The sequence below is a fragment of the Mastomys coucha genome, unplaced genomic scaffold, assembly GCF_008632895.1.
Source record: "Mastomys coucha isolate ucsf_1 unplaced genomic scaffold, UCSF_Mcou_1 pScaffold14, whole genome shotgun sequence".
In the NCBI taxonomy this organism is placed as follows: domain Eukaryota; kingdom Metazoa; phylum Chordata; class Mammalia; order Rodentia; family Muridae; genus Mastomys; species Mastomys coucha.
The window spans coordinates 2902711-2925648 of NW_022196896.1; the positions used below are offsets into that span (position 1 = coordinate 2902711).

At 42.7% G+C, this 22938-nt stretch overlaps 1 protein-coding gene across 2 annotated transcripts in view; it reads left to right on the top strand.

The window, feature by feature from the left end:
- The first annotated feature begins 1167 nt into the window (after positions 1-1167).
- Positions 1168-22938, top strand: part of Znf292 (zinc finger protein 292) — a 78283-nt gene continuing 56512 nt past the window's right edge. For both annotated transcript variants that reach the window (XM_031366395.1, XM_031366396.1), the window contains exon 1: positions 1168-1367. In XM_031366395.1, the coding sequence (XP_031222255.1) occupies positions 1206-1367 (162 nt within the window). In that variant the 5' untranslated portion in view covers positions 1168-1205. The remainder of the gene's footprint in view (positions 1368-22938) is intronic.

The window sequence follows — 22938 nt, forward strand, 5'->3', positions numbered from 1 at the left end:
TCGAACTCAGAAATCCGCCTGCCTCTGCCTCCCAAGTGCTGGGATTAAAGGCATGGGCCACCACCGCCAGGCTTGTTCATTCGTTCTTGCTGGCCTGGAACTGGCTATATAGCGTAGTCTCTGAACTTCTGATACTCCGGATTCCACCAGGGGAGGGCTGAGATTAAGCAGGCAGCTGGGTGTCTTTTGCCTGGTTTATACAGTGCAGTGTACTGAACTGGAGCTAGCCAAGCACTCTGTCAACTGAGTCACATCCCCAGCCCTCAAACATTGACTTTGCTATTAGCTTGAATATGTAATTTATGGTTAAGCACATTGATTTCCTGAGTGCCTCTTATTGCATCCCCCTTTAAATTTGGTTTAGGGACTCATTTGGCATGGGCTGGCGGATAAAATATTATGTAGCCAGGGATGAACTTTTGAACCTCTCGCCTCCAAGTGCTGAGATTACCACGGTGCACACAACACACAGCTCTCTTCTACAATTCTAATGCCAAATATTCATTGTTTTCGTCTTGCCGGTAAAATATGTTTTAGAAGGCCACCTGTTTTGCAGCACCAAGAGGAGGGTTGCTACTGGTATTTATTTATTGACATCCGTGTTCTTCTTTTACGTTAGCATCCTTAATAGTGTTCTTTTTCTCGACCTACTTTCACGAACTTAAATTCGGTGTTGATTCTTGTAATGCGTTAACAGTAAACAGGATTATTTTAGAAAAGCTTTTGTGCCTTAAAAACCACCGGGTTCCAACTTTCACCATTTCGGTCTGTTTGAATTCTCTCCACACTATTCTTTTCCTGCGTTCGCTGCTAGATTTTCCAGAATGAGAACCGAACCTCTCATTTTGTTCTGACCCAATTTTTTTTTTTTTAATTTTTTTAATTTTTGTGGCCTCCAACACCTAGAGCGCCTGTTTCCAGGAGGCGTTCTCGGGTTGGCCCAGAACCAGGGCCAGCACTGGCTCTCCACCTTGCTCTGGCCTCGGGCTGTTCCGCAGACCTTGCACTCGCCCGGGGCCGCAGCCGCGGCTTGCAGAAGCCTCAGCCTGCTGCAGCCCTGCACCGGCGGCGGTCGTCCAGCCCCCCACACCCGGCCTTTGTACGTGCGCCCAGGCGTGCCAGCGCACCCGGCACGTGACCCCGCCGAACGTGGCATTGTGTTATCACGTGACCCAGGTGCGTACGCGACGGAGCGGGCGGCGAAGATGGCGGACGATGAGGCCGAGCAGGAGCGCCTGAGCGGTGGCGGCTGCGCGGCGGAGCTGCGGCGCCTGGGCGAGCGGCTGCAAGAGCTGGAGCGGCGGCTGTGCGAGAGCCGGGAGCCCGCGGTGGAGGCCGCCGCCGCCTATTGCCGGCAGCTGTGCCAGGTGAGCCCCTCCCCCTCCGCGGGCCTCGGCGGCCGGAGCGCGGGCGGTCCGCGCCTTTGTGTTCCGCGGCCAGGCTGGGCCAGACGGCCTCGGGCTCCGTGCACGCTCCCGGGCTGCGCCGCGGTGCGGGCGCCCGGCTGGCCGCCGCGCGCTCTTCCTCCATCGCGGCCGTCGCGCGCGGTCGCTCGGCCTTTTGTTGTTGGGTTAGGCTTGCGACCGTAGGGTCTTTGTTGATGTTCTCGAGCCAATCCCGCCGGACCTGCAAGCTGGGAGTGGCGGCGGCGGCGTCTGCGCTGCGGCCGTTCCTGCTGGCAGCTCTCGGCGCTGCAAAGGAGCTGTCACCGTTCCATAGTCAGTTGTCCCTTGGGGGCCGCTTTACCAGTGCCTGTTTCGCCTTTACGGTCCGGAAGAGTACGATTTCCGCCCCCCCCCTGCATCCCTACCCCCACATTTCTTGGGTTCTTTCCTGTTAGGTGTCTTTAGTTGACAAGGGATTTGTGCTTGGGGTCAGTTTCAGACCTTTCCATTTTTTTCTTGCCCAAGGACATTGCCTTTCAGCAACGTGTTCTAACTAGGATTTAGAATGTTAGTAACATTCTAAATTAGCGTATGACAGAAATCAAGAGTTTGGATCTACGTCTGGTCTTAAGGCTCCCCAGTTAAGGTGTGGAATTTCTAAGGAGCTGCTTGCTGCTGGCTATGGAGAACGTTGATTAAACTGCCTAGTTGTGGAGGCCGTTTTTTACATAAAGAGTGAACCTAACAGATGTGACATTCTTGAGATTTTGTTTTGGAAACACTGAGATTTGAAACACAATGATGGAGCATTTTTAGGATTTCACAGGTATACTTTGACTTGCCAGCCTCCCAGATTCTGAAATCTTTATTGGGTATCTGATTACATACAGAAGAAACTCCATTGCTATATACACTTTATGCTCATGAATTGATGGTTCATTATTTTAAGAAATACAGAGCATCAAGGATGGCTTGTCTACAAATACATGCGGTCAGAAAGTTCATCTGGTAAGGTAACAGATCTGGAGGCTGCGATTAGAAAGTCATTGTTTTAAACCTTAGTGTTAAAGAAACTTTGAAATGTGCTATTTTCTCTGCCCTGAAATCACCCACCATCTCTTACTAGGTCTTTATATGTGGAAAACTTATTTTAAGCCTGAGAAATTATTTTAGTAGGATTCACAAATAAGGCTTGCATTCATAAGTGGAGTCCACTTCTTGAGGAGATGTTTGTTTTGAGACAGTCTTACCGTGCTCTCCTTGGCTGGCATTGAATTTTAGGTAGTCCTCTAAGTTCACCATCCCAAATGCTAGGGTTACAGATTTGTGCCACCGTAACCAGTTTGGAGTAGACTAAAAGTCTACTTTAGTTCGGAGTATTAATTCCTTAGTAGAGTCTACTGATGGGTTAAGGAGTGATAATATTGGGAAAATGAAGGCTCATGCAATAAAGAGTACAGGGTTCTCTTTCGTTCTTGAGATTGATGTAAAAGTATCACTGTGTGTGTGTGTGTGTGTGTGTGTGCGTGTCTCCCTGGCTGTTCTGTAGACCAGGCTGGACTTGACCTTAGAGATTCACCTGCTCCCCTCTCACCTCCCAACTCCCAAGTGCTGGAATTACAGGCATGTGCAACCACTGCCTGGCATTTTAAAGTTATTTCTAATGAATAAAAAGTTTAAAAAATAAAAATAACTTCCTATATACATCACTATTAAGCCTCAATTCTTACTTTCTTATTTATCCCCAAGATCTATCTAAATAACTTTAAAAGTCCCACAGTCTTTACAAATTCTTACATATTAAAATTTCCATCCCTTTGAAATATCCAATCTCTTAAAATTTAAAGTCTTTTTACAATTCAAGGTCTCTTAACTGTGGGCTCCACTAAATACTTTGTTCCTTCAAGAGGGGAAAATATCAGGGCTCAGTCACACCAGAAGTAAAATCAGACTCTTAACTCTCCAGTGTCTGGGATCCACTCACGATCTTCTGGGCTCCTCCAAAGGGCTGTGGTCACCTCTCCAGCTCTGCCCTATGTAGGAGTCTAAGCTTGGGTTGATCCACTCCACTGACGCTGCTATTCTTGGTGATCATCCCATGGTGGTACTGGCATCTCTAATACACTGGGGTCTTCTGCTGCAACTAGGCTTCACCAGTAGCCTCTCATAGCCTCTCTTCGTGGTGCCAAGCCTCAACCCCTTTGCATGACCCCTGTAGTCCTGGGCTGTCAACTGCAACTTAGGTTGCATCGTCACCAATGCTCTTCTATGCCCTCTCGCTGTGCAGAGCCTCAGCTGCTCTTCATGACCCCTTCATGCCTTCAAAACCAGTACCATCTGAGTGACTCTTACACATTACCAAGTCCAGCTGCAGCACAAGGTACAACGTTGGTTATCTCTGGAACACAGCTTCTTTGTGCTCTCAGAAAACACTTCCCAGAAGATTTCACGTCAGCGATACTGGCCCCCCCCCCTCGTTTGTTTGTTTGGTTTTGTTGTTGTTTTTCGAGACAGGGTTTCTCTGTATAGCCCTGGCTGTCCTGGAACTCACTCTGTAGATCAGGCTGGCCTTGAACTCAGAAATCCACCTTCCTCTGCCTCTGGGATTAAAGGCGAGTGCCAACACTGCCCGGCTGCTGGTCTCTTCTTAATCTTGACTAATTTCTTAGCTCTAGCTAACTAGCATCAATTGTCCCAGTAACACAAACTTTTCGTTTTAGAAGGTCTGGTATTTTGTTAATCACAGCTGATTCTTCAGTCCCAGCTAACCAAAACCACAGAATCTTTACAATCAAACAGCCCTGATAAGAGTCTTTAATCTTCCCTCTGAAGTTTCACAAGCCAGGCCTCCATCTTTTGCACTGTTCTCAACATTATTTTCCAAGCTCCTACAGAACATCCCACAGAGCTCTTAACACCCATTGGCTCTTCTAGGTCAAAGTTCCGAAGTCCTTCCAACAATCCTCCCCAAAACATGGTCAGGTTGTCTTAGGAATACCCCACTATGCTGGTACCAATTTGTCTTAGGGCTTCTATTTCTGCACAAACATCATGACCAGGAAGCAAGTTGGAGAGGAGAGGGTTTATTCAGCTTACACTTCCTCATTGCTGTTCATCACCAAAGGAAGTCAGGACTGGAACTCAAGCAGGTCAGGAAGCAGGAGCTGAAGCAGGAGCATGGAGGGATGTTACTGGCTTGCTTCCCCTGGCTTGCTCAGCATGCTGTATTATAGAACCCAAGACTACCAGCATAGGGATGGCACCACCCATAAAGGCTAGGCCCTCTCTGCTTGATCACCAACTGAGAAAATGCCTTATAGCTGGATCTTGTGGAGGAAATTTTATTTGCTTTCTCTGTGATAACTCCAGCTTGTGTCAAGTTGACACACAAAACCAGCCAGTACAGTTCTCTTCTACCTTGTGGGTCCCAGGGATCAAACTCAGGCCTTTACTGGCTGAGCTATCTTGCTAGCCTGAGATTTATTTATATATAATTTAAAAATACTTTTAAAGGTTTCTTTTTATTGTATGTATATGGTAATTTGCCTGCATTTATGTCTGCATCTTGCATACAGTGTCTTCAGAAGCCTGAAAGAGTGTCAAATCTTTTGAACCTCTTGGGGGTTTCTTGAGCCACCATGGCGAGCAGAGTACCAAGCAGAGGGAAGCAAGGGTATATTGGTTCAACAAGGCTAAACAGTGGGTGTTGGTTTAGCCTTCAGAACTGAAGCCTCTAGTAGTTTATTTTAGACATACTTAAGCACAGCACAGTTTGGCAGAAGGTTTCCTGGTGATACTTGATTCAATCCCATGTACACAATAAAGTTTAAGATTGCATCTAAACTCTTTGTACATACACCTTTTATAAAGATAGGTTCTATAGATTGACACACTGACAAAGCCGTGTGGTTGCCAGACTATTGCCCACTTCCACTTTCAGCCTTCAGGGCAGATAAAAGGGTTATGCATTCTTTCCTTGGATAGAACAACCCTATGTGTTTGCCATTCCTTAGTGCTTCTTTGTGATCATAAGGACCTCCATGCCTTCCATAGAACCTAGAGCTATAGGCAGTAGGGTGCTGGGAACCCACCTGAGGTCCTCTTCAACATTTGCTTTAACCACTGAACCCATCTCTCTAGCCCTACTTACTTTTAAATTAGTAGTAGTATCATTATTGTATGTTTCTGCATGTGCATGTAAATGCAGTGGAGGTCTGACTACTGTTTTCCAGATTGGATTGTCCTTCTAGAAATAGTGGGGTCCAGGATCAGTTTCAGATTGTCAGGTTTGTGTGGCAAGCACCTTTACTTGCAGAGCCATTCCTACACCTCTGTATTTGAAGGATAAGCCAGGTCCCTACATTCCGGAATCCAAGGCAGAAAGATTGCTGAGTTCTAGGCCAGCCTGGGGAACCTGTCTCAAAATAACAAGAACAAAACACCCAGTAACACCAAAACCAATTACCATCTCCCCCGCCCCAACTCCCAGTAACGCCAAAACCAATTACCATCTCTCTCCCCCCGCAACTCCCCTTTTAAACAAAGTAAAACAAAGCAGCCTGAAAGTGTACACAGCTGCCTTGGTCTTCCTGCCTCAGCCTAAGTGCTGGAGTTATAGTAAGTATAGACCATCGTGGGTGACTCCATTGCTTTCCTTCCTTTTTGTCTTCACTCAAGGTAGGTGGACATATCTTTAGGATAGTATGTTACCGTTATGCTTATATAATAAATCAGGGTAATTGACAGCTCTATCATCTCAAAACATCAATAATTTCTTTAAAATGAAGTCATTCTATATCCCTGATTCTAGATAGCTATTTTGAAAAACACATTACGCCATTCCTGTTACTCTCATGTGTAATAGGGCATCCTAGTCCTAATTGTAACTTTGTACTATTAAGTAAGTTCTGTTTGTCTCCTCTTTCCAAAGTCTCTGGTTCCAGTTTTGGTTCTATATATTACTGAGGTTACTTGGTTTTTGTTTCTGTGTTGGGTCATTTAACTGAACTTCATGTCTTCCAGTTTAGTCCGTGTTTTTGTAGGTGACGGTATTTCACCATTTTATTGCTGAATAGAATTCCATTATGCATGTTGCTCACATTTTCTTTATTCATTTATCATTGATGAGCACTTGGTTAATTTCCTATCTTGATTGTTTTGAATAGTCTCCACTGATCCTGACCATGGATGCTGTCTCTTCAACATACTGATTTTATTTCCTTTGGATGTGGACCCAGCAGTGAGATTTTTGGCTATTATTGGATTTTTGTTTTTAATTTTATCTTTTTGGTAATAACAATTGACTGGGGTAAAGTGATTCTATGGTGTTAATTCTTTTTATTTATTTATTTTATATTTGAACCCAGGACCTTACAGAAGCTAAGCAATCATTCTCAATCAGCTAGCCTCGTTTCCAGCCTTCTCATTATGGTTTTTTTTTGGTATTTTTCCTCATAATTAGTGGAGCTCAGGACTTTTTAAAAAATATATATACATCCTTCTAAGAACATTCTATTAGTTTTTTTTTTGAACATTTATGAACTAGATTTTTTTTTTAATTTTTTTGTTTGGATTGTTTATATTCTGGATATCAACTTCTTGTTAGAAGTACAGCTTGTAAAACCCCTTTTTCTTTCATTCAGAAGGTTCTCTTTATCTTGTTTCTTTCCTGTACAGAAGTTTTGCAGCGGCTTTTAGCTGGATGTAGCACCAGCTACCTATTTGCTTTTAGGCTTCTGTCCAAAAAGCCCTTACCCAGTCTTTTTTCTTGTAGTAGTTTTGTAGTTTATGCTGAAGTCTTTAATCTGTTTTGAGTTGTTTTATATATAGTGAGAGAAAGCATTTGAGCTTGATTTTTCTCCTTATGGATGTTGGATTTTCCCAGTTTGCTTACTGAAGACAGTATTCATACCTAATTTATTTTCTTGGTAGCTTGTGAAACATTAGTTAGCTGTAGATTCGTGAGCTAAAAATTACTTTGTTTAGATTTTGAATTTTTACCGCAGCAGGAGTTGGGCTGGAGAATAGAGTGAACACACCGAACTTTTTTTTTTTTTTCAAGACAGGGTTTCTCTGTGTAGCCCTGGCTGTCCTGGAACTCACTCTGTAGACCAGGCTGGCCTCAAACTCAGAAATCCGCCTGCCTCTGCCTCCCAAGTGCTGGGATTAAAGGCATGCGCCACCACGGCCTGGCAAGGATAAGCGATTTCTAATTGACTCTGAAGGCCTGTGAGTCATCCTCCTTCCATGCAGTGCGAGTGAAGAGAGAAAAAGAGCTTGAAGGTTTACTCTTTACTACATCAATGAGGAGTGCAGAGGAGTAGAGCATGGTCTTGGGAGGGAACTGTTGGGAGGAGTGCAGAGGAGTAGGACATGGTCTTGGGAGAGAGCCTGTTGTAAATCTTTAATTTTCCTGTTATTTGAAAGTTAGTGTAAATTTATTTTTATGTAACTGTATCATTGAATTATATTACATAGTTTCTTAATATCAGCTTACAGTGCTATCACAAGATTCTTCAGGGACAATCTCTTACATTGTTCCAGAATAATTTCTCTGGTTACTAGTGTAAAATCTGGCTGTCAGGATGGAACATTGTGAATATTTTTTCCTCTGCTGAGCTGGTTCCAACTGTACTTTTATTGACTGCTTCTATTATGGGTGGCTGTGATTCCTGGTTTCAAGTACCTTACAGTCTCTAGAAGACAAGTAATTTTGAATGTAATTTGTATTTTTTATTTCTAAGATAAATACAGTATAATGGAAAGTTATTTGTTTAGGAACTTAAATAGAAACATTCCAGTAGGGTTTTTTAAGGCACTTGAAGGTAATTATTCATTGAAAAAGAAGCTGATTTAGTAGTTGAAGAATGGCTTGCTTGGGTATGTTTATTAACAGTGTCCACTGGGCTGGTTGACTGGTTGATTTTGACTTTTTCAAGACTTTGTTTTTAAACATTTTACTCATTCTGACTGTGCTAGGGCTTGAACCCTAGGAGTTGATGTTAGCGAGGCAAGTGATAACACTGAGCTACACCCCCAGCCTAGCCTCTGTTTTAAAGGTTAAATTGGAGTTTTAAAACTGTGTCACTCACACACACACAGAGATTTTCATCATTCTAATAATGACTTGGTTTGTGATAGTGCCATTTAGTCTTAAAAGCTTGGGCTCTGAATTCCTGAAGTAACTGTAGGAGTCCTGTTTTGGATATCTGTCCTCTTCCAGGAAAAGGACTGAGCTATTGAGCTATTGAGCTATTGAGGAACAGTGAACAACCAGAGGGGTTTTTACATTTAGATAACTTGAGTCACAGCAGCACAGCCAGCTAGAAATAGGTTTGAGTAAAAGCGCTTTGAATTTAAGTGTAGTTTATACTGAGCATCAGAGTTAACAGACTTCCTACTTTTTTTTAGCACAGTTGCAAGCAATTACTTAACAGCTGTTTACAGCTGTCTGCCACTGGGTCCCAGCCACTTGCCTATGCTAACTAAGTAAGTGTAAAGCAGCTCTGCAGCCTGGGGACAGGAGTCCAATGAAAATTACATAGTCAAATTTACAAAAATGATCTGGGGCCTGGAGTGGTACATCTCACCTTCAGTGAGGAGGCTGAGCAGTGGCATGATTGCTGTAACTTTGAGGCCAGCCTGGGCTACATGATAAGACATCCCTTCCCCATGTGACATAATTGAAATTCTGGACTTTTCTTTTTTCTGTTTTTCTTCTGAAACAGTCTCAGCTCTTGTCTGGCTAGAACTTGCAGTGTAGACCAGGTTGACTCAGCTTCACAGATATCTATGCCTATGCCTCTCAACTACTGGATTAAAGACATTTTGAACCCTGGCTCCAAGAGCTGGGATTAAAGGAGAAGGACGTGATTAAGCCAGGCATTGTGGTATGTGCCTGTAATCCCAGTACTCCAGAGTAGAGTGATGAAGAAGAGCTCAAGACTAGCCAGATTTACAAGCAGGTGGGGCGGGAGAGCGAGAGCCATTGAATGCTTGCTGCTCTTCCAGAGGACTCTAGTTCAGTTCCCAGCACCCAAGTTGGTTAACTCATAGCCTTCTGTAACTCCTACTCCTGGGGCATCTACATGTATGACATATATTTACACACATAAAAATGAAAGTAAAACATTTTTAAAATTTTTTTTTAATTAATTTTTATTTATATTGTATCTGTCTTCAAACACACCAGAAGAGGGCATTAGGCCTCATTACAGATGGTTGTGAGCCACCATGTGGTTGCTGGGATTTGAACTCAGGACCTTTGGAAGAGCAGTCAGTGCTTTTAACTGCTGAGCTATCTCTCTAGCCCCCGTAAAACATTTTTTAAGAGACAAAAATTCATCATTTATAGCCAAGGATCTAGGTTTAGATATTATAGAAGTTGTAAGATGCAAGAGACTATAGTATGATATCTATTAATACAAGAAAATATAAATACCACTTCCTTATGACTGTCAAATGTCAGAATGCTGTGTATCACTAAACAACAAAATAGCTTCGCTTTTGCATATTGAGAGTTGGAAGCAGGGCCTCCTGTCATCTAGGCATCCCTTTACTGCATCCCCAGCCCTGTCTTGCTTTATCTGTGTTTATTTCAGTCAAAAATACCATGTCTAGATAATAATTTCATAGTAAATCATATAACTCTTTGGCTTTGTGTTTTACCTGGACAGGTATAATGATTAGTCTCATCACTCAGTGTAAACTATAGTGTGAAATACTGTCTAAAAAATAAAAATAGACAAAATCCCAACAACAGTTAAAAACTCTGCCTAATAATTGTTTTCTGGGATTGTGTCTAACTAGGTAATTATTGGTAGATATTTAGGAGAATAAGGTATTTATTTAGTAAATTCTATTTTGGTTATTTTTGTGTGTTTGGGTGTTTTTCCTACATGTATGTATGTGTGCCATGTGCATTCCTGGTGCCTGAGGAGCCCAGAAGAGGGGTTTGCATGCAGCTCAGGGGTAGTCTTGGACTCGAAGAACAAAAGCTTTAATCTGTAATTTTTAGGAATATAAAAGCAAAGTGTTTGAAACTGTGTAAGTATGTTCCTTAAGAAAGTAGACAGATTTTTTTTTTTTTTAATTAGAGGCTACCTCAATGTGAAGAATAAATTAAATCAGAATACAAGATAACTTGCTTCTTAATTAGTGATAATTTAGGTATTGAGGGAATAATAATAGGCCATCATTTAAAAACTTAATGTTCATGGAAAACACTTTAACTGTTCATAATTAGTGTGTTTTTGCATACTGAAGGCATTAAACCCTGTAAGGGTCCATGATTCCCTGAAGAATGATGTCCCGGACTCAAATAGTATGTGAATGCAAAGAGTGTTTTATTCTGCAGAAGTCCAGCATGCTGAACTCTCCCATTACCAAGATAGAGAGACACCCAAGTGAGCTGGCAGGCCTGGTTTAAAGCACATTAGGGGAATCCGGGGTAGGTAACCTTGGTCTTGCTCTATCTCTATGGACATTCCATTACTGAGGCATGGGGACTGGAAACTGTTACTGACCCATTGTCCTTGTCTTGGGCTAGGTGGTGGGGCAGCTTCTGAGGGCAGGACTTGCCTGGAATTGCCCAGTTCTTAAAAACAGATTTAGGCCTAGTCCCCTTAACTGCCAATTTGAAGCCTGTCATGGAGTCAGCTTAGCTTTCTCAGTACCACTTTTTGAATGTGGTCATGTCGATTTTAGCAAAGGATACTTTAGCAAACTTCTTTCTGTTGCCTTACACATTTTGGTCTGAAGTTAAAATAAGGGGTGAGAAAATGTGTTCTGTAGTTGTCCTTTATACCCTTGTTTCTTGGTTTATTTATTGACTTTTCAGTGCTGGAGAGCCAAACCGGCGGGCCTTACTCTTGCTAGGCGAGTACTCCAGCAGCGATTTATACCCTCATTTCCTAGAAATCATTCTTTACAATACCAAGAACAGGTTTTTTGTTTTGAGGCAAGGTCTCAGTGTAGCCTGGAGCTTGCTGTGCAGAGGAGGATGAACTTGAGGTCCTGGTCCTCCCAAATACACCTCAAGTATTTTTGGTTGTACCTCAGAAGAAAAATGTTGCTTTTCCCTCTTAACTTTGCATTAAAAAAAAAATTAATGCTCTCTAAAGAGTGATCAATACAGTGAGTGGAGGATGGGTAAAGAGAATTTTTTGAAAAAAAAAAATGTTTTTGAGACTATAGCTTTACACTGGCCTAGAATTTACTATGTTGACCAGGTTTCCCTCAATCCATGGCAATTCTCAGTATATTGAATACTGCAATTACAGTATGGGCTACTGCAACTGTTTCTTTGTTTCTTTGGTTTTTTTTTTTAAAGTATTTTTAAAAATTATTTTATGTGTATGAGTAGTTTTGTGTGCATGTGTGAAAGTATATCGTGTGTGCCTGGTACCCACAAAAGACAGAAGAGGCCGTTAGTCTCCCTGGAACTGCAGACAGAGGTGTTTGTGAGCCACCAGGGGAGTGCTAGGAACCAAACCTAGGCCTGCTGCAAAGGGCAACTTATAAATTCATGGGACTAACAAAAACTACGGTAAGAGTATATAAACTGATAGATCATTATAAGCAATACAATTGAATCTGTAACTAAGACTCTTCCCACAATGAAAAGCCTAGCACTAGATGGAGTAATTTATTAATTCTGTCCAATTTCTTCCTTTTAAAGAAAGGGTCTTCCTATACAGAGAAATCCTGTCTTGAAAAACCAAAACAAAAAAGGGTCTTATTGTGTAATCTTGATTGGTGTGGAACTCACTTAGAGACCAGAGTAGCTCTGAACTGCCTCATTTATAAGATTAAAGGTATGCACACCATGGTTGGCCCTCTGTCAAATTTTTAAAGATTTCATACAGGACTTCTCAAATTGCTTCATGAAATAGAAAGGAAAGTAGCACTACTAAGTTTATCCAAAGAAGCCAATATGTATACCAAAGCCAGGTAAAGGCAACACAGCAGAACTGCAGGCCAATTTCTCTTATGAACATAGATGCTAAAGTTCTTGCAAATCAAATATAAGAATATGTTAATATCATACAGCAGCTGCTGAGATGGCTTAGTGGTGGTTTGAACCTGAATGGCCCCCCATAGGCTCATATATTTGAATACTTGGTCCACAGTTGGTGGAAATTGTTTGGGAAGGATTAGGGAAGGATTGGCTTTGTTAGAGGAGGTGTATAACTTGAGGTGGGCTTTGAGGTTTCAAAGACCAGGCTCAGTCTTTCTCTTTGCCTCCAACTTGCATGTGAGTAGGCTAACTCTTAGCTGCTGTTCCACCATCATGTCTGCGTGCCTGTGTGCTGCCATGCTTTATGCTGCGATGGCTGTGGACTCATCCTGAAACTGTAAGCAAGCCCCAGTTAAATGTTTTATTTTGTAAGGTGCCTTGGTCATGGTGTCTCTTCACAGCAATAGAAAAGTAACTAAGACCCATGAGAATCTGAATTTTGATTTCAAGTCCCCATATAAAAAGATGGTACGCTGTGAGTATCTGTTATTCTAGTAATGTAGAGGTAGGGAGCAGGACAGAGACACGCAGATTTTGGCCCTGATGGCCAAAGGTGAGCCTCAGGTTAATGAGAATCCTGTCTGAAAAATGTAAAGCTATAGAGGAAAACTCCCAAACCTGATCTCTGCCTTCAGAGCTAAAAGTGCATGTACATGCTCCTGTATACACACAGAGTCTCTTGGTCTCCCTCCCTCCTTGCCTCCCTCTCCCCCTCTGACAAGGCCTACATTTAAATAGCACGGGGAGATGCCAGGTTGACCTCTGATGCATTCTACATTGTATTCATCTCCAGTCATTTCCACCTGGCTTTCTTAGATTTTTGTCTGTGTTAAACTATCAAGAAGCCTAACGACAGGGCTGTCCCATGTTGTTCAGGTATGCTGGCTTTCACAACTGTTTGGTAGTTTGTGTACATACGCGGTTCAGGTGATTCTTCTCTTCATAGGAGCAAAGCAACTCAGTCTGTCTGACAGATGCACAGACTACCATCCTGCACTGGAGCTGGGGAGGTTGGTTGGTCCTGCCTCACACTCATAGAGATCCACTTATCTCTGCCTCCTGAGTACTGGGATTAAAGTTGTGTGTCACCACTGCCCAGTTGCCTGTGGCTTCAGAACTAGCAGTGCAAAGGAGCTGTAAAGTGTGGTATATGACTCTTTTGTTATGACAGCTTGTCCTGGGTATGTATGTCTATGGTGATATCTCCAGGAGGAGTGGGCTAGGTTAGTGAACTGAGTAAGTGGCAAAGTGGTGGCAGCAGTCAAAGAAACTTCTTTGTAACAGAGACTATTACAGAGAAACTCCTAAGAAGTGCACAACTGATTTATGCACTAGCCTCTGTGCTTTAATTTAACATTAAGTCTCCTAGACTTTACAAACAAACAAAACCCAGTATCATTCTCACAACTGTATAAACATTGAGTGTATCCATAGGTGATTCTCTTAAGTAATTCAGGGGAAGAATAAGCAAATAGAGGTAACACTAGTTTGCAGCTGCTAACATGAAAATGAGGTGATTAGGCCGAGCAGTGGTGGCACACACCTTTAATCCCAGCACTTGGGAGGCAGAGGCAGGTGGATTTCTGAGTTCGAGGCCAGCCTGGTCTACAGAGTGAGTTCCAGGACAGCCAGGGCTACACAGAGAAACCCTGTCTCAAAACAAAACAAAACAAAACAAAACAAACAAACAAAAAGAAAATAAGATGATTAAACATTTAAGTTTTATTCTTTTCTTTCTTTTTTTTTTTGAGATAGGCATCTGAGCATTCCTAAAATGCTTCCCCCAAGCTAATGAGGCTGCTAGGTACCCTGAGACCCCAGCCAATGACCTTTGCCCATCATGGATGTCCCTGCCCTCAGTCCCCCACTTTATAAGCCTTCAATCACCCTAAGTTGATCTGCCTACTGACTGGGTCTGGTGTGGTTTATTCACTGTAGGTACTCACAGGGCATCCAAACTCCCTGTTGGACATCTCTGCTCTCTTTGCCCTTGTGGATTGAATTGGCCGAAGATTCCTTAGGGTGAAGAGACCTACAATAAAATGAGAGCAGGGGATACAGCTTGGTGAGAAAAGCACCTGTCAAAGGACATGATTTCACAGTTGATTCCTATATATCAGTCTGACACCTGGGTACTTTCCTACTTTTCTGTTTTTGTTCTTTTTGTGTTTGTTTGTTTGTTGGTTGGTTTTTTGGTTTTTCAGTTTTTCGAGACAGGGTTTCTCTGTGTAGCCCTGGCTGCCCTGGAACTCACTGTGTAGACCAGGCTGGCCTTGAACTCAGAAATCTGCCTGTCTCTGTCTCCCAAGTGCTGGGATTTAAAGGCCTGCGCCACCAGTACCCGGCTTCTACTGTTCTGATAAAATACCAGTGACCAAGGCAACTTACAAAATGTAAAGTTCTTATTCTTCAGAGAGCTGAAAGTTGGAGGATGGAATACTGGATGTGTGAAACTTAGTTATCATCTATGTTCAGAATGAAAGGCCATAGAATCCTTAGAGTGTAGAAAACAGCAGTGAGTACCTTGGTGGCAACGATGAAGAAAACATGCTAAGGATGGAAGGGTCAGTGTGTCATTTCTTACCCAAGGGTTGTCTGGAGTCCACTCTCCCCTCCCCTCCCCTCCTTTCCTCTCCCTTCCCCTCCCTTCCTCTCCCCTCTTTCCCCTCCCCTCCCCTCTCCTCTTCTCTTCTCTTCTCTTTTATTGAGACAGGGTCTCTTTACTGTCCCTGGCTGTCCTGGAACTCACAGTGTAGACCAGGCTGACCTCAAACTCAGAATGCTGGGACTAATAGCCTGTGCTACCACACTGAGCTGAAACCTGCCCTTAAACAGTTAAAATTGCTGTTCACAGAACTTTTTTTTTTTCTCGAGACAAGGTTTCTCTGTGTAGCTCTGGCTGTCCTGGAACCCAGAAATCCGCCTGGCTCTGCCCCCCAGGTGCTGGGATCAAAGGCGTGCGCCACCACCGCCTGGCTTGTTCACAGAACTTTTTTGTTGAAAACAGTGAAGGAATGAGATTTAGTTATGTGACATTCTCTCCTCCTCCAATTTCTTTCTCAGTTTAGGGCTGGAATCAGGGCTTTGTGCATGTCTGTCACCAAGCCACAGGCCAGTCCAACTTGTATCTTTAAAAGAAAAAAAACAAAACTTACTTATTTTTAATTATGTGAATGCATGCAAGCTTGTTTATGTATGGGTATGAGTGCATTATCCTCAGATGCCAGAAGGCAGCAGGTTGAGAGTTACCTAACATGGGAACCAGACTTTTTTGTCAACGGGTTTTGGATGGATCACTAGAAGTTGGATTGCTGCTTTGGGTAGAAGTTAATATTTAGACTGGAGAGATATAGTTCATTTGGTAAAATGTTTGCCCCAAAAGCAAACCCCAGAGTTTGAACCCCAAATTCATGTTTTTTAAAGGGGGCAGGGCATAGTAGTGTGCTTGTATTTCCATTGATAGGAAAACAGATGCTAACAAACCCCTGGGCCTTGCTGGCCTGCAAGCCTAGTTTACTTAGACTGGTTGGAAAAGCAAGGTGAACAGAATCTTAGGAACAACTCCGTAGGTTGTCTTCTGGCCTGCACACACAGGCATGGAAGTTTGTGTTTAACTTATAAAGAAACTGACAAGACTTTCTAAAGCTGTATTTCTTTTCTAAAGTTCTACATTATCTTTAGCACAGTTCATGGGGGCATTAGTTTTTTATCTTTGCCAACATTTGGTATTATCTAGCCCCCCTCCCCCCCTTTTTGAGACAGGATCTCTTATAACCATGACTGGCCTGGAACTCCCTACAAAGGAGTTAGTTTTGAACTCACAGCCACTTGTTTCTGCCTGCTGATTCCTGGACTTAAAGACATGTAAACGGTCCGTGTAGGTGCTTGGAATCAGTCTCAGGTCCTCTGCAAGTGTGGCCAGTGCTCTTAACTGCCGTTGAACCATTTCTTCAGGCTTGGGTTTGATTTTCTTATTGTAGTTTTTTGATTGTATTAAGAAATCCATTTTTTTAATATTTTTAATTTTTAATTTTTAATTTTTTTAATGACATCTAGTTTATCAGTGTTTGAAAAAAAGTAAATCTCAAAAAAAAGTAAGTCTCTGGGTCTGACCTGCAGGCCTGTAATTCTAACTATTTAGGAGGGTGAGGCAGATGCGTCACAGCATTAAGGCTTTCCTGGGAACCATCTATATACCCTTTCCCATGTGTGCGTCAGTGTGTGTGTGTGTGTGTGTGTGTGTGTGTGTGTGTGTGTGTGTTGAGGGAATCCATATGCCAAAAATAATGCACATGATCATGAGCTCTGTTGTCCAGTAGTACAGCAGCTCTTACGTCTGCCTAACCATAATTCAAGACCACTGGTGAACAGAAGTTTTAAATTTTGATGTAGTTAGTATCTCTCTGCCACTTTTTAATTTCATGTCAAGTTTAAGAAATCCTTCACTTCCTTCATGCTTTTTTGGGGAAATGATGTAGATTGGTACCTAACATAATAAATATTCAGTATCTTTTTTAAAAAATCACCTTTGTTCTTGTCTATTGGAGACTTAGGTTCATGGAAAAACAATCTTGATAGATATGAATCTTATGCCAAGAGTCAGACTACTGAGGCAGCGACAACTTTCTTATTCAACCAAACCACAATTTGACTAACTGTCTAGACATCCGCCCACCCCGACTCTCCCACCCCCACACTAAAAAGAGCACTAAGAGCACTAGTCTCCTTGCTTCCGAGTACAGCCATAATGATTAAAGTCCCTTTCCTTGTTTTTTGTTTTTGTTTTTTTGTTTTTCGAGACAGGGTTTCTCTGTGTAGCCCTGGCTGTCCTGGAACTCACTCTGTAAACCAGGCTGGCCTCAAACTCAGAAATCCGCCTGCCTCTGCCTCCCAAGTGCTGGGATTAAAGGCGAGCACCACCACTGCCCGGTCTCTTTCCTCATTTTTACCATTATCTTTTTCCATTTGTTGATTGGAACTGGTGGCTGTGCCTACTTTTTAAGACCCACCAGAATCAAAACTGTAGCCTAGGAGTATCAGTTTCAGCAATATTTATCAGGTACTTTGGACTTTCCTTTTGATTTTTATAAAAAGATTTATTTATTTATTTATTTATTTATTTATTTATTTATTTATTATGTTCTGTCTACATGTGTGCCTACAGGCTAGAAGTCAGCACCAGATCTCATAGATGATTATGATGACTCATGTGGTTGCTGGGAATTGAACTCAGGACCCCTGGAAGAGCAGACAGTGCTCTTAACCCCTTAGCCATGTCTCTAGCTCCATGTTTGTTTTTAAGATTTATTTTATTTTTTGAGTATTTTGCCCACATGTATATATGTATACCATATGTATGCAGTGCCAGAAGAGGGCATCAGCTTCCACGGTACTGGAGTTACAGGTGGTTGTGAGCTGCTGTGTGGATGCTGGAACCAAGCCCAGGTTCCCAAGAGCAGTCATGATCTTAACTTCTGAGCCATGGGTTTGGTAGTTAGCTCTCATAGCTCAGCCTCATCTCTTCTGTCATCTATGCCTATGCCAGTTTTAGTTCCGGTAGCTGTCAGTTGATTCTTGTTGTTTGTTTATATCAAGTGTTCATACCTGGCTCTTCAAAATTGGTTTAACTTTTTGTGTGAAATTAACAAGCAATTATCAAATTCTATTTAAAAAAAATCCCAGAGGGATTTCATTAGCCTTGCTTCAAGGTGTTTGTGTCTGTGTTTTTAAAATGCTCATTTATTGCAGTTGATCTGGTAGGTAGGTACTCTGATGATTCTTTTGGGTTCTCTTCAGAAATGACAGGAAAGATTAAGGTCTTTATACAGACTATTATAAATATAAGTGACTATTTAGAAAAAAGTGGTTATTTAGTATATGAATACTGCAATAAATACTGGAGCCCGTGAAAGTGGACATAAGTAAAGTGTCAGTGGAATACAGTTTCAGTTTCTGTGAAGATTGTAGGAATGCTTTGAAATGGAACAGAAATGTATCAACAAGTGTCTTGATTACTGTTCTAATGCCATGAATAAACACAGTGACCAAGGCAGCTTCTAAAGTGAAGCATTTAATTAGAGCCTTGCTTACAGAGGATGTGTCCGTGTGCATCATTGTGCGGAGCATGGTGGCAGGCAGGCAGGCAGGCAGGAGGCAGGAGGCAGGCAGGAGGCAGGCAGGCAGGCAGGCAGGCAGGCAGGAGGCAGGCCGGCAAGGAGCTAGAGCAGTAGCTGAGCTTTTGCATCTGATCTAGAAGCATGAGGGAGAGAGAAGGCTACCTGGGAATGGCACCCCCAGTGACACACCTCCTCCCATGACCACACCTTTCCAAGTAGTTCCTCTAAATTGGGGACCAGTTATTAAAACATGAGGGCCATTCTCAGTCAGGCCACCACTGTGTGATGCTTACGGTTAATTGTCAGCTTGATAGGGTCAGGAATCCCCTAGGGTACAAGTTTTGAGCCATGTCTGGGAGCAGTTATTTTGGTTATCTTCTAGGCATGCCTGTGATAGTGTTATCTTGATAAAGTTTGTTGCTGTGGGAAGCCTTCGTAGGCTTGTGGTATGTGCTGTGTGAAGAGGGAGTGAGCACTCCTCACTCTTGAGAGGCTAGTTGCCTTCAGTGCCTGCCGCCGTGCCTGTTCCCACTATGATGGATTACTCTCAGACTGTCATCCAAAATAAAATTTTCTTCCCTTAAATTGCCTTCCTTGGGATATTTTATCACAGCAACATGTAAAGTGAGTCAGACTTAAGTATGGTCAGTAACATTCATAGTGAAGTGAGATAAGTAGTTTGTGCCTTGTATTATTGCATACATCTATGACCTCAACTCTACAGGACCCAGATTTTAATTTTTTATCCACACCCCCACACCCCCCAATAAAGGAAGAAACTGGGCTTGCTTGCTAAGTTTGTAATCACAGCGCTCTGAAAGATAGAAGCAGAAGAATCATGTGGTCTCATGTAACCGTGGCTACATGAGACCATATCTCAACCCCAACCGCACCCCCAGAAGAAGCAACACAGAAGTAAGAAATTTGTGTTATTCTTATTTTGTATTGAAAGAACTTTACTGTTGTTTTTATGAGTCTGGTGACATGGCTCAGTGGTGAAGCGTGCTTATTGTTTTTTCAAAGGACCTGAATTTGGGCCCTAGCTCCCAAGTACATCACAGTTCTGTATAATTCCAGTTCCAGGGAGTCTGCCACCTACTTCTGGCCTCTGTGTGCACTTGCACACCTGTAGCTACACACAGGCACATAAAATGAACTAAAAGAATGAATCTAAAAGCTAGTAGAAATGATAGTATAAGCACCACATGTGTACATTTCTCTCTAAAGATGCGTACTCTTCAGCTTACAAACACTGAAGGTATGTTTACGCTATCAAAACTTTTGATATCAGAGTTAGTAGGGTCAGATCCTGAGCTTTGACAACTCTTAACAATCGAGGGGTGACTACCCATCCTATAGCCTTGTTAGACAAATGATGGTGAAGAGAGAAGAAAATTTATTCAATGTGTCTACATTGAAAAACAACAAAGAGATCCAGTCATGCTCCCAAGTCCTTCTTCAGGTCATAAGGTTTGGACTTAAATAGAAAGGGAATGCATAAATAGGCTTTCCTGGTTCAGGTGTGATCTTCTCCATCAGCACTATCTGGAGACATCATTGTGTTTCCATCATAGTGGTCTGACAAGTTCTCTGGGTGGAAGTCTTTCCAACAGACAAACTCCTCTTTCTGTTTGGTAGCAGGATGCCAAGCATTTTCTTCTCACAGCATAAGAAACTCCAATTTTGTGGGGTCTGTTATGTCAGTAGTCTGATGGTTGATAGGAGGAGCACAAGTGTCTCTAGTTTATCTTCATACACATCAAGACAGTTACAGTTTGGATCTACGGGTACTCTGATTTCTATTATGATTTCTTCCATCTATGACTTAGACTTGTAGTTAAAATTACCTAGTGTAGATGGAAGTATTATTTTTGTTAATTGTTGGAACACAGTCAAAAGAATGTTGCATTGTGAACAGTGCTTTTGGGGAACTTTGAGAGAGGTTCCAGGAATAAAGGGTCAACTAGAAGCACTGGAACTGGGTCTGGGTAGTAAGGTGGTAGCTGAGTTGGTCAGCCAGCTAGCTCTCCTGTATCTGCACCACCAGGGTGAGCTCTCCAGCACTGCCCTGGTTAGCTTACCCAAGGCTGCAGCTAACAGGGCTTGAGTCAGCTCTCTGTCTCTTATGCCCTCCGGCTGTCTTACCTCTACTCATGCCACCAGAGCCAGCTCCACTGTATGCCCTAGTGAGGTGCAAGGCCCATTATTGTGAGTGCTGAAACTGGTGAAGCACAGAGTCAGTAATGCATAGCCTTGGACATCTACGTGGTCCAAGGCAGCTGCCCAGAACTACTGCCTACTGCTGCTTTGCCATGGACCCTCACATATCCCTCAGTAGCAGATGGGACTTCACCATGGCCTCAGTTGGCGGGGCTGGCTACTCACAGCAGGCTATTCTTCAACCTTGAGTCTCCAATTCCATCTCCATAATACTAAAATTGTTCCACTTCTGTTTCTCTCTTACCTGTCACCACATACTTGCACATTGTAGTGGCTCCTACTGCGGTGAGTTTTGTGGCTTGTGGTGGTCTGGGTGTCCTCCTCTGTCAGAGCTGCTTGGAGTGGTAGCAAGCGGGTCCCTAGGTGTCTACAGCTCTGTGGGCATCTGACTGGACTCTAGATATCTTCCCCCTCCCACTCTGTGTTACCTGGCTGTGGGCATTCCTCAGAATGTCTGCAGCCTGCCTGGGCCATGTGGCAACAGGATGGTCCCTCTCAGTTCATTTTCTAATTCTTCTTGTTGGGATTTCATTTTTACTAGTTTTCCTATGAATATTTCTTTGTTATGTGGTATTTTTTGTTCAAGAATATAAATATATTTATACTGATATATTGATATATATTGTCTGATAATATTGATGCCATATAGTTTTTTGCATTTTTTATTTTCCCTTGCAGCATCTCTGCTTCACTCTGAGTCATTTCTTACCATCTTGCTTGAATTCCTCATGTTATATGCTTTTCTTAAATGTCAAGTGGTCCTTAGGTGTCCTCACTTAGACATACAATGCTAAAAGCTTATTCTGAGCTCCAACCCAGTCTGTGGTTTTATTTGTTTGTCTGGTGTTTTTAAAATTTTGTTTGTTTGTTTGTTTGTTTTTTTTCGAGACAGGGTTTCTCCGTGTAGCCCTGGGTGTCCTGGAACTCACTCTATAGACCAGGCTGGCCTCAAACTCAGAAATCCGCCTGCCTCTGCCTCCCAAGTGCTGGGATTAAAGGCGTGTGCCACCACCGCCTGAAAATTTTGTTTGTTTTGTTTTGTTTGTAATTTTTACTAAAACAGGGCCCAGTGGTTTGTCTCCCTGCAAAGTCTCTGTGCGCCCCAGGAAAGCAGTCAACCAATAATAAAAGGTTCTGCAATGAGACTAGAGCTGATTCTCTTTGTTGTTCAGTGTTGACATAATACTGGGAAAATAAAAGGTGCTTCCTTTCAGTCTTGTCCAAACTCCTTTGAGCCTGCTGGGGAGAGGCATGAGTACTATCTGGCCTGAGTCTCTATAGAGGATGAGGAACAAAGTAAGGTAAGGAAGACTTGGCTAATAAGAACAGTTTCCAAATTCCTCTCACCGTTCGTTAACTCTTCTTCACCCTTATTTCCACAGGCACCTAGTGCAGTTCTTGAGTCCTTTGGTGATTTTACAGTAAGTTTTTTGATACAGGATCTTTGTAGCCCAAGCTGGTCTCAAACTCACTCAGTCCTTCTGCCTCTACTTTTGTGTCCCAAATGTTGGCTTGATGAGAATGTATCACCATAGTGATTTCATTGTTTTTATCACATTGCTTTTGTCTGTCTGTCTGTCTGTCTGCTCTATTCATTGTGGGAGACACGTGACATAGGTCAGAGAACAGTTTGCAGAAACTGTTCCTCTCATCATTGGGTTCCAGTGATCAAACTCAGGTTGTTGGGCTTGTCAGCAAGCACTTTATCCGCTGAGCCATCTTGTAAGCCCCTAATTTTTAGACCTAAAAATTTCCTGAAAGTCACTTTTTTTTTCCCTTGGAGTGTTAGTATTACGTATTCTGTCTTAGTCACTGTTGCTGTGAGACACAATGACTAAAGCATTTAGTGCCAACATTTGAGGCTGGTTTACAGTTTCAGAGGCTTATTAGTCCATTGTCATGGTGGGAGCATGGCAGCACACAGGCAGACATTGTGCTGGAGAAGTATCAGTATCGAGAGCTCTATATCTTGATCCATAGGCGGCAGGGAGAGCATGCTTGGACTTTTGAAACTTCAAAGCCCACACACAATGACATACTTCCTCCGAGGCTATACCTTCTAATCTCCTCAAATAGTGCCACTCCCTGATGACTACCCATCAAACATCTGAGCCTGTGTGGGACATTCTCATTCAGGCTACCATCTGTGGTTTCTACAGTTGTAGGTTGTTGTGTTTTTCCTGGGTTTACAGGGGTGGTC